This window comes from Oryzias latipes, chromosome 12 (assembly GCF_002234675.1).
Source record: "Oryzias latipes chromosome 12, ASM223467v1".
Taxonomy (NCBI): domain Eukaryota; kingdom Metazoa; phylum Chordata; class Actinopteri; order Beloniformes; family Adrianichthyidae; genus Oryzias; species Oryzias latipes.
The window spans coordinates 11054189-11072877 of record NC_019870.2 but is presented as its reverse complement, the minus strand read 5'-3'; the positions used below and the strand labels follow the sequence as shown (position 1 = coordinate 11072877).

At 35.4% G+C, this 18689-nt stretch overlaps 1 protein-coding gene across 1 annotated transcript in view; it reads right to left on the bottom strand.

Moving 5' to 3' along the window:
* The window catches only part of brinp1 (BMP/retinoic acid inducible neural specific 1), a 136510-nt gene that overhangs the window by 64897 nt on the left and 52924 nt on the right, over positions 1-18689 (bottom strand). The window contains exon 3 of the mRNA XM_023960391.1: positions 3758-3948. Within this exon, the coding sequence (XP_023816159.1) occupies positions 3758-3948 (191 nt within the window). The remainder of the gene's footprint in view (positions 1-3757; positions 3949-18689) is intronic.

Below are 18689 nucleotides of genomic sequence, written 5' to 3'. Positions count from 1 at the left end.
TAGGAAGCAGAAGACATACACGACCACTGATAATCTCCCTCCATATAGGCTTTCCGCAAGATCTCACACTGTGGGGTCAAAAAGATCACAAGAACGGTGAGCAAAAATCCCAGAACTACTTGGGGGAACCTAGTGAATGGCCTGCAGAGAGCTGGGACCAAAGTAACAAAAGGCTACAATCAGTAATACACTACGCCAGGGACTCAATTCCTGCAGTGCCAGACGTGTCCCCCTGCCAAAGCCAGTACATGTGCTAAGTTTGCTAGAGAGCATTTGGATGATCTAGAAGATTTGTGGGAGAATGTTCTATGGTCAAATGAAACCAAAATAGAACTTTTTTAGTAAGAATTTCACTTTCTACAAGAAAGAATGCTGAGTTGAATCCAAAGAAGACCATATTTATTGTAAAGCAAGGGGTGGAAACATCATGCTTAGGGGATGTTTATCAGTAAAGGGACCAGGACGACTGATCCATATAAATTATTTTAAGAATAATTGCATGTATCTTCAGATTTTGAGTGAAAATCTCCTTCCATCAGCAACGGCATTGAAGATAAAACATGGCTGGGTCTTTCAGCAATACAACAATGCCAAACACACTGCCTGGGTAACAACGGAGTGGCTTCATAAAAAGCATTTCAAGGTCCTGGAGTGGCCTAGCCAGTCTCCAGATCTCAACCCCATAGAAAACCTTTTAGGGGAGTTGAAAGTGATGTTTTGTGTGACAGCACAAAACATCACTGCTCTAGAGAAGATCTGCATGGAGGGATGGGCCAAAATACCAGCAACAGTTTGTGAAAAACCTTTGAAGAAGAACAGAAAACATTAGACTGCTGTCATTGCCAGCAAAGGGTGTATAACAAAGTATTGACCTGAACTTTTGTTATTGAACAAATACTTATTTTCCAGCATGATTTAAATTAAATTAATAAAGAAATCAGACACTGTGATTTTCTGTTTTTTTATCTTTTCTCTCATTTTGTCTCTCATAGTTGAGGTACACCTATGGTGAGAATTACAGGCCTCTCTCACCTTTTTAAGTCGGAGAACTTGCTCAATTGGTGGCTGATTAAATATTTTTTTGCCCCAATGTATTACAGGCTTAAGACACAGCCACCCTTGCCGAACAGGTATCCGGCTTCTCGTAAAGCTTAAGTTGTTCCTTTGCTTCATTTCTGGGGGAAAAAAAATGCTCACCTCATGGAAAATATGCTCACTTCAGCTAAGCATGAGTGGACAAAAGGAGAGCAAGAAAACCTTGCCTGAGTTATCATTTCTAATTAATACTCTCCTAAATAAGCTGAGACTCTTCCAAGGACATAACAAGAATGTTGGCTCCAAAATCAAACAAGACTTTAATGAATTGATCTCCTGTTCACAGCAATAATTTAGAAATACTACAATGTAAGATCGTTTTCCTAAACAATAATTAGTAACACTTGGGTGTATGAAGCTATGGTGGACTCTATTTGCCTTAGACTTAAACTTTTACCACTCCACAAATGTCCTCAATCCTCATTTTAAGGTCAAGATTTGTGCAGTCTGTGATTTGTGCCAGCTCCTGTCACAAACTGCAACTACTTGTATACTTCCTATTTCCCCCCACAGCACAAAAAAAAAACGACTAAAGAGCAGAATTTCAGTTTGTACGTTTGAGGCTGCATAACAGTATGACATGGTTGACAGGTGAGTACTTGCAACATATCTGTCAACAAAATGCCTTATTTTGTAGGAATCAAAACATTTTTGTGAGATTGCTGTGATGACATGTAGCTGGAATCACAAAATGCAATGGAGTTGTTGTTAAAAATCTACTTCAGAAGCATTCTGAGTGCGCTTCTTCTCTTTAAAGTTCTATTGTAAAAAGTATGAAGCATGGTTGAAAATATGGTAATGCCAAAATAAAAGCCTTTTTATTGTTTAGCGCAATAATTAGCAATTAATAATAATAATAATAATTTTGGATTTGATTTATTTGTGCTTTTCCAGACGCCCAAAGCGCTTACATTGTGGCCATTATTCATTTACTCCTCATTCAAACTTGGTGATGACAGAAGCTTGGCTGTCAGTTCGCGCATATGGTCCCTCTGACCATCACCAGGACATTCATGTATTCACACACCAGTGAGGGTGAAGTGTCTTTCCCAGGGACACAACGACAGTTTACTGGGGGGAGCGGGGATCAAACCGCCGCCCCAATTGTGACTTGGGGTTTTAAAGTTCTTAAATGGTAAACAAAACTAGAAAAAACTCCACTAGTGCACAGGTGTTATTTTATATTCATTTTTTAAAGACTAAATTAGCCAGCAATTTAGAGAGATTATAGTTGAGAAAGCATGTTGACTATGAGGGTAAAAGTCTTAAATAACCTAGAAAAAACTTATACCAGTTGACTGTTTTTTTCTACCCTTTTGGGTCTACACACATATCCAGCAAGCAAGTTGACAATCTAGACAAGGGACTGAATTTAAAAAAAATGTTTTATTTACTTTTTTTTTACATTTTACCACTCATTTTTTACTTTAAAGGGAAACAAAAATAATTGTTTTCTGTTCAATGTTCCATGCAACAACAAATGTAAGTGACTAAACACAAGACTGTATTTTTTTGCTAAGTGCTGTCTAACAGTAATTTCTCAGAGGCAGTTACACAATATTAAAAAAAAAAAAAAACTGGTTCTGATTTATAATTTGACCTAAAAAAAATGATCCCAAGGTTAAAGAAAACATGGGGGTAATTACAAGGCAGTGAAGATGAGCCAGAGGTTAAATGTAAAAAGAGACAGGAAACACAAAAAAAGGATGCAATAAAAGAAGGACCAAATGGATGATGTGGTTGAAAAAGACACTGTTAATTTTTGTCCGTTTCTTTTTTTTTCAAATGCCTTCCTGTAATCTTAGTCTTGTTCAACATCTAGCCCAGCAGCTTCATGCCTTCTGCATTCATATGTTCAAGGTGTCAAATTGTGTAATAAGTGTCCTTTGAAGCACCAAATATGCTCTTGAATTGCATCATGAGTTTATCTTTTATTCATGTTGCTACTATGCTGTTTTTAAAAGAAGTGCTTACATTTTAGTTTGGGATCTCTTTAGCCTATTAAAAAAAAAACTTAATTAGTTATTGTTCAGAAATAATTAAAATTGGTCAACTGCATGAAATTAAGTAGTTTAGAAAAGCTACATTTAATAACTAAATGTTGCATTTCAGTTCCCACTGTTGTGGGAACTTAGCACAGTTAATGACGGTATTGTCTGTACCATCATTAACTGCAAAAACATTTTACATAATTAAGGAAATATAACTAGCGTGAGTTTCTAATAAAATATTCCCTGCATCCCTGCATGTTGCCAGGGTAACTGATAAACCCATTACTTCTTTTTTGTTTGCTATAGTTTTTGATTTTCAGCATACTACAAATCAAACTATATTAGATTCCAAAAGCCATTTTTTTTTATTCTGACGGAACATTAAAATATATACATATAAATTAAAAAGAAAAGTTAAATATTGATGCAAAAAAAATGACTAAAACAAGAACCGTGATACCTATTTTGCTTATAATTTTCTGTAGCACAATATTTGTTCCTACTAAAACTGTATCCTAACACATGGTAAAACTTTTTTTTTTCTGTAGTAAGCATTTGTGCGACTATGATTTACACATAAATCATGTAACCCCAAACTGTGGGAAATAAGTATTTACAGAAATTGTTGATCAAGCTCTGGAGCATCCAAACAAAAAGTGAACTCCTCTTACCTCCCAAGGTGGCAGAGATAAGAATATGCGTTCCGTATTTCTTAATGATGGTGTCAATAAACTGCTGAGTTGTGGGTCGGCGGCCCAGCAAGCGTACGCTGCGCTGGAATTCTGGCATTAGTGGCACTGGGTTGCGGATGAGGTCCCTTCTCTCGATTGCAGTGTTCCTCACCTTCCAACGTGCAAATTCCCTAAAGGATTAGAAGAAAGCAAGTCTTCAGTGAAATTACTCGATATCTACGAATAATACCAGCAATAGTTACCATGGTAATACATTCATTATAGAGACCCTGTCCCAACAAATATTTCTGAGTGGAAATTTTGCTGGTAGCTCATACTGTGGAATATCTCATGAATAAAAGAAAAACATAGAGGAGGTATTTTAACAATTTATGAAATTGGACTGAGCATATTAAAGGTTTTTGCAGCAGTAGCTTACACAGATAACAGGTAAAACAATTGTGTATTAATCATAATGTGTGCCTTTCTCTATATATTTGAAATGTCGCTTCATCGTTGATGTTATTTCACTGTAAACAAAAAGATTTTTGTTGAAATGTCTTCTGGAAATGTGGTATGTATTCTTTTTTGCATTTAAATGAGTAAAATATCATTTCCTTTTTACATTAAATGGATATGGAAAAATACAGGAAGCATTTGAGGGAATGTTTTTTACATAAGTCAAAAGGGAAAAAATCTTTATTTATAGTTGTTATACAAGATCATCAAATAACTATTATTATTATAATATAACACGATTTTGTTTTAATTCAAAAAAATGAAATAATGTTTCAAAAAGTTTACTATTAGATAATTTGGCTTTAGTGATTCTATTAATAAAAATTACCCAGAATGGTTTATTGGCCAAATTATTATTTTTTTTAATTATTATTATTATTAGTAAAACAAAATATGGCCACCTAAAAAGTTTTGCATATGTGTTCACATAAATGCAAAGAAAATTAACCTCACCTAAATTTACTGCACAAATCTAGGTAAAAATTTAAGTTGTTGTGTCCTTTGCATTACTGTAGCAAAATAAAAAATGTCTTTCCAGTCTATTCAGTATGTCTGTTTTCTATTAAATAAACAATTAGTTTTGATATGACTGATCTATTAATTCTGGATATTAAAGAACTGAGAGCTCCTCCCTGTCCCTCATTTTGGCATCTAAAGTAGCCCCCACCAACAAAAGGAAATGAAAAAAAGGTTGGCTAAAAAGTTCATGTCCACTTTTAACCCCAGATTTACATTACATTAAAGCATAATTACCACAGCTTCTAGGAAAGGTCAGAGTCCTAAAGTCTAATGTGTTTAGGTTGTTGACCAAAGATATACACAAAAAGCGTGAAACCAATATATTGAAAAAAATTGTTACGACACATTTTTTTTAATATATATATTTTTTGGTACAAATTCCTTTGTTACTTCATGTTATGTTCCTGTTAAACAAAGATAAACAAACAATTAAATAAATAAATATTAAATATTCAAATAGGCTTCTTGAACAATTTAAAAGTTTAGGTGCATGTTAAAAAAACGACAGTTGTTTTGTATGGATTCTGCTGAAAAAGCTCATTATGAAATAAATAAGTCATTCTGAGAAACAGCAATGTGAAATAAAAACAAAGTTACTTTTGTAAAATATTGATTTTAGAAGCCATAGAATTCTAATAATATTCAACATGATTAAAAATGAATATTTTAAAATAATAAACAGGTTTTTGAAGCAAAATGAAATAAATTCAATAATGTAATGGCTAATTTAAAATATGTGTGCAGATTTTTCATAATTTCATGATCTTTTTATATATTAAGAGATTTATTGGTTTATTGTGTATTTGCACAAGGTCATATTTATTTATTTAATTATGTTTAGGACTCCATAGTTTTGTTTAATTGCAACAAAAAAATAATAAACCAAAAAATACATAAAAACTAAACCGACATTAGTTTGTTTTAAAATATGTATTTTATTTGTGTATTTAATTAAAGTATATCGACAAGTGTTGCAGTCACAAGTAATCAAAGGAATTGATTTATATTTTTTTATTTTATTTTATTGTAGCATTAGCTTTAATCATGAATTTTTACACATTTTTTTCAAATATTGATTATCGACCCTTTATAGAAATGCCTAAAAGGCATTTACTGACTCCCAGGGAAAGCAGTTCACCACAAAACGCATGTCTGATGTTTACAGTCAATTCAATTCAATTTAGTTTATTTATAAAGAACCAGTTTGCAACCAAAGTTGTCTCAAAAAACCTCAACAAAAAAAGGAAAATACAGACAGAGCCTATTAATTGTGATTGTTATAATCCAATTTATTTCAGATCATTTCAATAAATCCAGATTATCTTAATGTGGATGCTAATGGCCTAGTAAAGTGACCAATAGATTACATCAAAGTGGTTTCTGTCTAATCCCTTTACTGAGCAAGCAAAAGGTGACAGCCCATAGAAAAGAAAGGAAAAATCACTATTACTAAAAATACAAAAGAAAAAATACAAAAATGAATTGTCTTCCAACAACAAAGAGACTAAGAGACTATAAGTGCATAACTACAAAAGAGACTAATATAATATGACACTAAACTACTGCAGGTTATCGACACAACACAAAATTCTTTTTTATAAATCTGTAAAACCTTGCAAAAAACTTACCTGGTATCACTTATCATTTTAGCTTTTCTATCCAAGGGAAATAAAGGTAATTCTAAAAAGTATAAATTGCTCAGGATACTTTTTATGTGCTAATAAAACGAACATCAACTTCATAATGTCCATGAAAAATGCATTTGCTAAAACTTTCCACTACGAACAGCAGAGAGGTTAGTACCAACTGGTCCCCACAAATTGATCGGCCCTTTAGTTTGAATGTTCTGACACACAGTCAGCAGTGTGTCTGTCTGCTTAAGCTTTGCTCAGCGACAGCAATTTTTAATGCTCTCTTCAGCACTCCTGATAGTCTTTTAAAGTCTCTTGCCTTTCTGCTAGTTTACTGTTTGGCACAACCCCATTATTCAGCCAAAATCTGAAAAAAAAAAAACCTGAACTCCCTCAAAGTGCAGCCTGTTCGATGCATTTATTACACAAAGGGGGGTAAGAAGTGATCATAGAACTGGGGCAAGGGAATGAATATTTATATAACACAGAAAAAGAGACAAGGAAATATCAGCTATGCCTTTTCCTTTCCTCTAGTAATCATGCAGAGCATCGTGAAGGCTCTTTATTAGATTGTAGTGGATTTGCAGACATCTTTTGTGGGAGTATTTATAATTCTTCAGTGCTGCAAAGAACCAAATGTTCATCTTGTAGGACAGGGCTGAACTCCCATACGAGTACATGCTGATTCAGCTTCCACTTCGCGAACATGCTGCTGTTGACACCGAAAACTGGAGCAAACCTCAAGCCGTTGAAACAGATGTACCGAAACCTATTTTCAGCATCTCCTCAACTCCCTCCCTATGTCCATCTCTTCATCTTTCCCCATCTCCCCCATCTCTACCACTACAGAATGACTCCCGTGGCTTGGTTGCATCAATTAACATATAAAATGTTATATGGAGGGCGTACGAACTTGAGCCCTTCTGACCCAGATTGAACATGCCAGCAGATGGAACATGTGACATGATGCAGTGCTTTCTTTCATAGCTCCAAGACCAGTTTAATGACCTATCAAAGAAAGTTAAGAGGGGATAAATGGCACTGAGCTGTATGAAAGGGAGATAGGAATATGGCAGATAACTGCTTCATGGTGTTTAAGTAACACGTGTGGGAGGTTGGGTGCTTTGCAGGAGCCAATGTAAGACATTTGTGCATGAATGTACTACAGATAGTAAACAAGAATAAAGGGGTAAATGAATGAGAAATACTTTGGATCAGTAACTTGGATGAGATCATATATTTGCTGTAGACTTTAAAGCTGGGTAATTTACATCTAATGATACCCCGTACATGTTATGACATGTGGTGTTGACGGAAAAAACAAGAACGGAGCAATCCTACAATTTTTTCATCTAAATGAGGTTTAGTTGCATTTAATGTTGTCTTTAAATCCTAAAAACAAAATAATAAACATTTCAATATGAAGATTCTCTGAAGCTGCGTTCACACCGAACGTGATTTGCGCTGCGGAGGCGGCCCGTTTCAATGTTAGGTCAATGGTACAGACGCAATCTGACGTGATCAGAGGTTTAAAATATATTTAAAAATCTGAACTCTGGGGAAATAACAGAAAAGCCCCTGGCTGCAGTGTGCAGACCAAGGTGTTCCTCAATGTGGGCGGAGTTAAACACATTGAGGAACGCCCGCTTTACAGGATTTTTTCCCACAATACTGCTGTGACATGAATGCCACATGTTGGCATTCAAAAAGACTAGGTGTTTATGCTTTGTAAAGCTGATCTGATTTCTTCAGTCAGTGATGATCTGCTCTGTTTAGGAGAAGATTCTCTCAGTTCTCAGGTGCAGGTCGGTTATGGAGCAGGTTCCAGATGGAATTGTTTTCTTGCAGATGTAAATTCTCTTTGTGTATTATCGATTAAAGTGAAATGGTTCTGGATTTTGCTTCATTTTCCAGTGTCACTTATTTTCTATACGTTGTTTATTGATTTTGTCTCTTCTGGTTGCACCTGGTCCTCTCTCCCCCCGTCCCAAACACGTATTGACCAATTATGAACAGCTTGAAGAGGAAAACAGGAAAGGACAGAAGAAGCCGGCTCTTGTCGTTCGCTTTAAAAGCCGGTTTATACTTCAAAGTGATCGCTCATCGCAGCACAATCGCGCGCTCTAGTTCGTACTAATTTTGTTTGGATTTGCCTGCCACTGTCCGCGAGATATGCAACGAACTTCTGAGTGCAATTATACTTTTCAATCAACGCGATCGTCTCCAGTGTTTATTTTTAACATGAACGACATCCTGCTCGAACTGCATTCTCTAGTCTAGTCAAAATATGAAATTTATTTGAGATAATTGCCGTTTCGTTCGCAACCGATCACTTTTTTGATCTGCCTGTCTTTATTGTTCTTATAGCCATATATAAAAATGGAAAACTTAGGGCACGTGACGTTTTCAGCGTCAGCGGGTGGGAAAACATATATAGTGAATAGATCCATAGTTCTCCTAGGCTTCCATTTATTTTCCTAACTCACTTTATCCCTTCGAGGGCAGCAGGGTTTCAGGAACCCGTCCCAACCACTGTTGTGCGAACATGGGTACAACCCGGGGGTTGGACCCATTGAGCTCGCTATATGGCTCCCAAGAGGCGAGCTGGCGGCTAGATAGAGAGCCGCTGCTGGATGGAAAGACAGCCTGCTTGGGCCTCCTGAATTTTATAATATTTTTCTTTTTTTCATCTAGACAATAATAAAAAAAGTCCCCTGATTTTGTTTTTTGTTTTTATTTTTTTCCTCTCGGGTTAACCTGGGACAGCAAGCCATCAAACTTGGTTAGACAGAGACGGAAACACAGCATAAGCGGCCGTCTTTCAGACACAGCAGCAGGAGAGATGTTCACTGAACAGGAAGAATCTGAAGGATCCCAAACATGGAGACGTCATTATCAATGTTTTTGTAGACCTCTTCAAAATGAATTAACCTGATCTGTCAACGTATTCTGTGTCATTCATGCATTCTAAATAAAATAAACACAGACACCGCTCAGTGTAGCTTTCAGGCTAAAAACAATAGCTGATAGCTCCTCCCACACACAGCCCCGGTGGGATTAAAGGAACACATTTTTGGTCATGTGGTGGCTGGCAAAAGAGAGGCAGCCATCGCAAATTTTCCATGTGAATCGCGTTCGGTGTCAACGCAGCTTGAAAGTACGCGACTGATATGTAACATAATACCATAACATTATGAACATTATAACATAATACGTATTTTCCGGACTATAAGTCGCACCGGAGTATAAGTCGCACCAGCCCAAAAATGCATTATAAAGTAGAAAAAAACACAGATAAGTCGCACTGGACTATAAGTCGCATTTTAACTTTCACAACCTCATATGACACAATCATAGCAGACTGTTTATCTAATAATTTCACAGTAATTATTTCTCATACTTATTTATTTATTCCTTTCATGAAGCATCATTGGCCAACTAATACTCTGTTTTCATCCTGTTTTTGTAGAAACAGTTTTTCATTTTTATTGCATTTCTGAATCTATGAAATCATTGGAAAATAGAATATTATGTTGTTAGCCTTCAAGATCTTACTGTAAAAAAAGGTTTGCTGATTCTCTGAGTCACTTAACATACTCTTAACACTTAACATACCTCATACATCAAATTGACCCAGGAACATCATCTCTGTTCCTCACAAATGAACATAACAGGAGGGTTAACAATGTTTTTATTTCAATTTATTTCTAATATAAGTCGCTGCGGAGTATAAGTCGCACCCCTTGCCAAACTATGAAAAAAAGGGCGACTTATAGTCCGGAAAAATACGGTACTTATTCTGACAAAAACCCTTTCCTGTTTACTGCACTTGCATAGTGTAAAGGTGGACAGCTTGTATTTCACCTATCAATCAAGGGTAAAACCTGATCATATTGATATTGTCTAATTAAGTATAAAATGTAATTCCTTTTGTTGGTTTAATTATCTTGATGAGTTTGGAGTTAATAAGTCATTTAAGTCTTTTTCACTGAGCCATACCTTTTTAACCAAAATATTAAATGAAATTATATTTAATATTTGCATGAGTTTAGCTTCCCTCTTGAGAAGGAGTTTATTAAACTAGATTGTCTGTGGGATTAGTATCAAGGCCAAAGCTCAGGGAGACTTTGAGGCTCCTTAGAAACCCTCATTTGAAGAAGTTAGACTGAAGTAACTTGCTATTTTTTTATTTTTTATTTTTTTTAAACATACAACCAATGACAAAACAAGTAAGAAGTAACAAAAAAGTTACTGATTCTGGAAGTCAAAGTTAAAAAAGCTGAGCGCCATCTTTAGTGTTCACTGGGGCAATTCAATTGAGGGAGAAATAATTTAAAAAAAGAAACCAAAGAAGTTACATTGATACATTTGTGTTGTATAATGTTGGAGAGAATTTGGCTCCGACAAACAAGCAAGATTTCAGTCTTTGACAAACAGGTTGCTACTTCAAAAAGCAAGAGCTTTAGCTTTAAATTTTGAACACTCTTTGAATTATTGTAACAAATTAACTGTTGAAGCAATTAACATAATTTCAACATATCCTGATGCTAAAAAAAGCATCTCGACAGAAATTGGCATCATTGTCTGCTAGAGACCATTTGGATAATTCAGAGGAGGATTGGGACCAAAATGGAACTGTTTGGTAAAAAAGCCACCCGCCTTATTTGGAGGTGAATTAGATCCAAAGAACATGATACCTTTTGTAAACATCATGCTTTGGTTCTCTGCAAAAGGGACACTTTCTGTACTAAGGAAAGGATGAATTAGTCCATATGTTGAGACTTTGGTAAAAAACTTCCTTGTATCCAAATAAAGCATTTTAGTCTGAACTTCCATCTAATGGAGAATCTGTGGAGGGAGCTGATAGTCCGTAATGCCAGGTACAGCCCCAAAAACATTGCAGCTCTTGAGAGGATTTACATTAAACAATAAACCAAAATAGCAGCTACATTTTATTGAAATAAAAAGTCTAGCTTTATTATAAAGAAATATTCCCATTGCCAACCAGAGTTACATTTCAAAGTATTGACAGGAAATCTTATTGACCAAATATTCATTTTCTGCACCATTCTAAAAAAAAAAGCACACAATGCATTTTTGTTTTGCATTACAGAAAAAAATTATGTAATACATGTTTATTAACATTTGGCTCAACATGTGTTTGTGTGGATGTCATGGGGGTAATCCACTTCTCCTCCAGTGAAAATTGAGATGTACTTCGGATTATGTGACGTTTAAAAACAAGGAAGATGAAGCTGAAAATAGAAGTACTGATGAACACTGCATCTTAGAAGCGTTTTAACTAGTTAACCTTGTTTGCCTTACCACCATACTAATGATAAAAAGCAAATTCCGACATAATTTTTAAAGAATCTGTTTATAAGCGTTTCAATCATTGACTGTACGTGAGAAGTGAACTGGGAAAATGTGACGGCACCCACACAATATGACTTACATCCAGCTTTAACGAAATATTGGAGCCGGATGTCGTCAATAAAATGGTGGAAGAAGTCAGACAATAGTCATACCTTACGGTGCTTCGTTAGATTCTCATGGGTATTGAAGATAGACATATTGAAAACTTAAAATTAAACCTTTATTTCCTGATTATGTCTCAATAATATGACTTTATTATGATACAGGATATTGACTTAATTGGGATAGGATCAGAAAAGTGCTGTATGTTGAACTATAGGCACTGATTCAATTCTGAATGGGAACTGAACCTCATAACTACACTAACCATGCACATACACAGCCACACATTTTTGAGTTATGAAGAGCTTTAAACTCATCATTCCAAACCTCTTAAAGTTCGGTGCTGTATCTCCAAGGTTGTAAAAAAATAAAAACAGGCCGGCGAGTAAGTAAGAGGTGCAGACTAGGCAGAATCCAGAAACTCCAGCAAGGTCAAAAACACAATCAGGATCAAGCGGGCAGGCAGGCAGGCAATAAACAGAGCACTGGAAAGCTGAGGAACAAGGCAACAAAGACAATCTGGCAAATGAGTTCTGAGAGACTGGGAGTTTGTATACTGCGGGGGCTGCTCAGCAGAGTAAATCAGGTGAGCCGTATGGTGAGGGAGTACCCGTTTATGAAGCACACATGAAAGCAGGACAAGACACATGGAGGGGGTCTGAGCAAGGTGGTTCCCTTAAAAACAAAAATGAATAAAATAAGAAGAAGAAGTCCAAAAAACAGAAAACAGAACAACCTTTGGGCTCAGACTTTGTTTGATAATGCATGACTTTCTTCTCTTTAGAGAGTCTAAAATCTGAAAATCCATTAATCCTTCTGTGCTTTCATTCAAATCGCCTTCCTAGCAGATTACCTTCGCCTTGCTTGTCTCTTTATGGTTTAGGCAGCATGAGCAGTGGTTGCTAGGAAATACTACATTACAATCACATTTCATTTCACTTTATCTACTAAATTGAAACCAAGCATATGTATATATATATATATATATATATATATATATATATATATATATATATATATATACACACACACACATATATATATATATATATATATATATATATATATATATATATATATATATATATATATATATATATATATATATACACATATATAATTCTATTTTGTATTTTTTTTTTGTCTTTTTCTGAGATCAAATGTATTAGTGAATGTGCATCAGCCTATGTCTATTTTAGTTCCAAATACATAAAAGCTTACAGATGAGAGATTTCAAGCACATAGATTGTGAAGTGATTTATTTTGTTTGTTTTTTTCTCTCTGACCCTGAAGTCAGTTGAGATAAAGATAAATACTGTGCATTCAGGCAAAATGAAAAAAATTCTGCTGATGCTGTTAAAGTCACATGAGAAATTTGTTCTGGTTCAGCTGGATTTTCTATAAGTATAATATGGACATAATCTCTGCACAGATTTTAAAAAGCTACTTTTTAAAAGGCAACTATATGGGAATACTGATTGCAATCAAAAACAAATTTTGTTCAGGATCGATAATTGTTCAGATTGATTGTTATCAATCAATCTATGATTTGTCTTTCAAGATGGAATGTCCGTTCTTGGTCCCATATTTGATTAAATACATTTCTCCTGAAATCTGACTTGCAAATTATATGATTTTTTCTTCTTTGTTATGGATTATGTATTTTTCTGAAACTTATACTCTGAAAAAAATGTCTTATAGTCTATTTAATTCTAATTTTTCCTTATTATTCTTTCTATTCCAATTGTCCTTGTAGTAATCTTTAATGTCTATTTAAAAAAAGGTATTTACACAAATGTGTGTTTTGTTGTCCTTTGGATCTGGGTCTTGGATGTTTCGCATTTACTTTACCATTATATATCAAAAGTTCAAACCAAGAGACGACCCTTCTATACGCAGTGTCACGGCACAAGTAGGATCTTGCTTGTACCGCGATTGAGACACCTTGAGAGAGTGACAGACATTCAGAGACAAAGTGTGTCAACACAGAGGGAGGAGAGGCACAGTTTTGCGGAAAGAACATCTCTAATTAATGGAGTGGGAAACTAGCTTGCCAAGGCGCATTAAAAGCATGTTCTGGGGCACCTCATAAATGACTTCAGTGCTAAAATAAATAAATAAATGAAGAGATAAAAGCCGGACTGTTGGTGAATTACATATTGTATGGCGCTAAAGGGGTCAGATATACTGTTCTGGGCAAAATTAATGTGTGGTCGCAAATCATAAACACCCTGGTGCTGCGAGTGAGAATTCGAAACTGCAGTGATCTACTAAGGTGCAACCACCTTATTTCAAGTCTGATTAAAGCAGTGTACCAGGCTTGTGGAGCTGCACTATGGCGGGTCTTTCATATGCCCTGAAAAGCTCTTATTAGCATTTAAAAAACTATGCTTTTAGTAACTTTAAAAAATGGTGGTATGAAAATGAATATGAAAATGCAAAAGAAAAAGTACAGCTAAATGCAACACAGTTTTATGCATAATCTGGTCCAGAATTGCTCATCTTGAAATTATTTTTTAAGAATTTTGCACTTTAGTTCTATTTTTACGATTTTGTGTTTGCAATAAATGTCAAATTCAAGTCTCCGGAAATTTGGATCACACTCTGCCCTCTTGTCATGTTAAAACCTGGTGTCACTGATTACCCCAGCTGTCTTTTCTTAGCTTGATTACTTCTTCATATTTAAATTTGAGGTTTCTATTGCGGATTTTTTTTTTTTAGAAATCATCATTTTACTTTCTGGCATTTGCCTCTAGTTTTGCATGTGAAAACCAAAATTTGCCACAAACTGGTATCAAGTAGCCTACAGTGTTCCCGCTACATCACATTTTTTTCAGTGCAATTTTGCACGAGATGCATAATTGGCTGTTGACCTTGTCAATCAATCTCCTCTGGGCTGTGTCTCCTGTACAGAATATGTTTAGTTTACCAGAGTTGCATAAATCTTTTATCACAAACAACTTTTTTTTTTCATAAAACTAAACTTATTTTTCTGTGAAGCTTTGAACTTTGAGAGTTTAATCAAGAGACAAAAGTTTAACATTGTTCATATATGTCTCAGAAAAGTACGGAGCCCGTGTCCTGACATTAAGATATAAAAATATATCTTGTTCCCACAGATTAATATCTTGTTCCCACAGGTTATTATGTCGTTCGCACGAAATACTATTCCGTTCCCACAAGATACTATTCCGTTCCCACAAGATACTATTGCGTTCCCTCAAAATACTATTCCGTTCCCTCGAAATGATTAACTCGTGCGAACGCAATAATTATGTCGTTCGAACGCAATAATTAATCCGTTCGAACGCAATAATTATTCACGTCATAAGTCATTCACGCGGATATGCTCTCTGTACGCCGGCAAAAGCCGCTTAGTTTCAGCGGTAACTTCCGTGTCTCTGTGACCCATATTCGTTCAAAAAAGGAACATGAAAAACAAAAATGATCACTTTATTACCGTCTCAATGAATATAAGAAAAATATCAAAAGATTTATGATAACTAGGCTGCTTTGTCATACGATAGCTCCTGCTAGGCTACTACTAGCTCCGCCGCAGAGCTCTCTGATCATGTATGCCGGCATTTGGGCAACTGGCTGGTCTGTTGTCAGACAGCTGATATTTGCTGTGAGACACACACAGACAGAAATGTGAAGGTATCTGCTGTAAATCTATGACGTAAATTAATAACAGGAAATGATCGGCTAGTCAGTTAGCATGTAGCCTAATAGCCTTCGAATGTAAAGATACTGACTGCTAAAGTTAATAAAAGACAAGTCCTGAATATTATTATTCCTATTCGACCCTAAACTACAATATCAGCTGTCTGACAACAGACCAGCCAGTTGCCCAAATGCCGGCATACATGATCAGAGAGCTCTGCGGCGGAGCTAGTAGTAGCCTAGCAGGAGCTATCGTATGACAAAGCAGCCTAGTTATCATAAATCTTTTGATATTTTTCTTATATTCATTGAGACGGTAATAAAGTGATCATTTTTGTTTTTCATGTTCCTTTTTTGAACGAATATGGGTCACAGAGACACGGAAGTTACCGCTGAAACTAAGCGGCTTTTGCCGGCGTACAGAGAGCATATCCGCGTGAATGACTTATGACGTGAATAATTATTGCGTTCGAACGGATTAATTATTGCGTTCGAACGACATAATTATTGCGTTCGCACGAGTTAATCATTTCGAGGGAACGGAATAGTATTTTGAGGGAACGCAATAGTATCTTGTGGGAACGGAATAGTATCTTGTGGGAACGGAATAGTATTTCGTGCGAACGACAATAAACTGTGGGAACAAGATATTAATCTGTGGGAACAAGATATATTTTTATATCTTAATGTCAGGACACGGGCTCCGTAGAAAAGTGTATAAAGTGTAAACTTCAATAAACCTACATCATGAATTTCATCTTATGGTGTTTTTTGGTTCTTTGTTATTTTAGCTTTAGCTACAGTGTTAACATTCTTTCCACTACCATAATTTTCAACCATTTAAGTAATTGTTGTAATTGCAGTGGATTATGACGCAGGGAAATGCAATTTTGCGCTGATAAGCAACACCGCACAGCGGGGAGGTGCTTAAGCAATCATTGTAAATAAGCTGATTCTTTCGGGGAGAAAAGCGGCTTTGCGTCTATTTAGAATGCACTATGTATATCTGTATGAAGCCAGTGTAAAATGCAGCTTTTCCATGCATCATAACCAGCTAATTCACGTAGATCGCGTAAACGATTGTTACGGGGAAGTTATGGTAGTCAAAAGTTTTGGTATGTCAAAAAACGTTATTTAAATGTTGCCTGCAACATCTCTAGTATTAAAGGGTTAAAACTTATTTAAAATATTTGTTTCTGTTCTGGCCTTTACCAAGTTTAAGCCTGTAAATAAACGAGGTGCCTATATCATGAAAGATCAACTGCAAATGACTTCCTGTCAGCTCCACAGTGCAAAGTTTTGGGAACCCTTGCTTTAAAACCAAATTCTGACAGAAAGATCAGATTTCAAAGGATTTGCTCAGCCCTCCAGGAATGGAACATTCGTCTTCACTCTTTTCACGATCAGAGGAGCTTTTTTATTTATTTATTTTTATTTTTTATGTGTCTTGCTTCCTTCAAGGGTCTACAGCACAGGTGTAAAACTGCAGTCTTTCAGGGACAATGCAATTTTGTAAAACAAACTGAATCAAGGTAATCACCACCCTGGTCTAGAATGTTAGAAGATGTAGGAGATGTTTTTTTTTGTTTTTGTTTTTTTTTTTTAGAAAAATACAACACACATTTTAGATTTTTGTTATGTTTACACCTGGTTTTATGTTACTCTATACAAAGATTAAAATACAGACCTTGGTGTATTTCTAATTTATAACTTTAAGTCAGGCCATGCTAAGGTGCTTTGCAAATTGTAATCAAAAGCACTAAAATAGCCATATGTAACTTCCTATGTATCACTTGTGATTGAAGTAATGAAAGGAAGTCGTATAATAATGGTGAGTAAATTAACAAGATGCTGTTGTTGATTTTATGTTAATCTATTCATGTTTTAAACATGTGTTGCATTAGTCTTCCATAAATTACAAATTATGGAGAAATTGTTAAATAGTTAAAGGATTTCTATGCTATAAATTAAAAATGTACGTACAAACATTTATACTTAAATATTATATTCTTAGAGCAAAATGTCCAAACACAACTAGAAAGGGTGACGTGTAATTTTTAGTGAAATTACTGCACTTTCACCTTCTTCCACTGCCGTTAACCTAACAATTTGTGTTATTTACATGACCGGCAGGGCTAGAAAGACTTGTTATTTTTCAAATATTTGAGAAATAAAAAAATAAGGTGACATTTTATTTATGTTATTACTATCAGATTTAAAAAAAAATGTAAATGCGTACAGTTTTTTGCTACTAACAAAAGTCAGTTTCCTGCTTTTATGCAATTTAGGGGATCAGTCTGTTGTACATCTATACTCCAAGTACATTGGTGAGGCTTAAATGATCATTTTTGCTCTCAGAGATGTGATGATTCAACTCTGCTGTAACATCTGTAGCTACAGCTTGATGCTAATGTTGAGCCAAATTACATCATGGTAGGTTTTAGCAGCATTAGGCTTCTTATCGGGCTTGAACGTTGTTCATTCGGAGAGAAAACTTGATTGACATTTTTTTCTTTTAAAAGTGAGACAGTTCATCTGTTTGAATGCTCCAATGTTTGTGAGATGTCTACGTTACTAAATCTTTCAGTCATCAACTGTATAACAGTTTTAAATAATATTGAATTAAAGTAACAGTTTTAAGATTAGAATTACAAAATTGTATTTTAATTAGAAGAAGAATTATCCACAAGCTATGTTTAAAGCCCAACGTCCATGAAAATCAGGATTTTTGTGTTTTTCTGATGATGAGAACATGTATAAAAAATATTAATGGCATTTCTGAGTATTTCTTTATTCAAATCCCAATGATTCAAAAGCAGACGAAAAATGCAGTTTAAAAAACATTGTTTGTTATGTAGAAGCTACAGTGGGTAGTGTGCAAGCTCCTTGCTGCGCTGCAATCTGATGCATCCACTTGAAGACGACTAGATCCATGTTTTCCTCATTCGAGCTGGCATTTGGGTCAAAACTGAATGGCTGGATAGCTCCAATCTTGCTCTCCATTTTTGTTAAAGTTAGGTTGGGGCTGTAAGCTAGCAGGAGACTGTGTAAACGGTTGAGTGATGGGAAGTAGGGGCAGGCTTGCTCCGGGTCAACTGTCCCTCCCTCAACTCAGAGGCAAA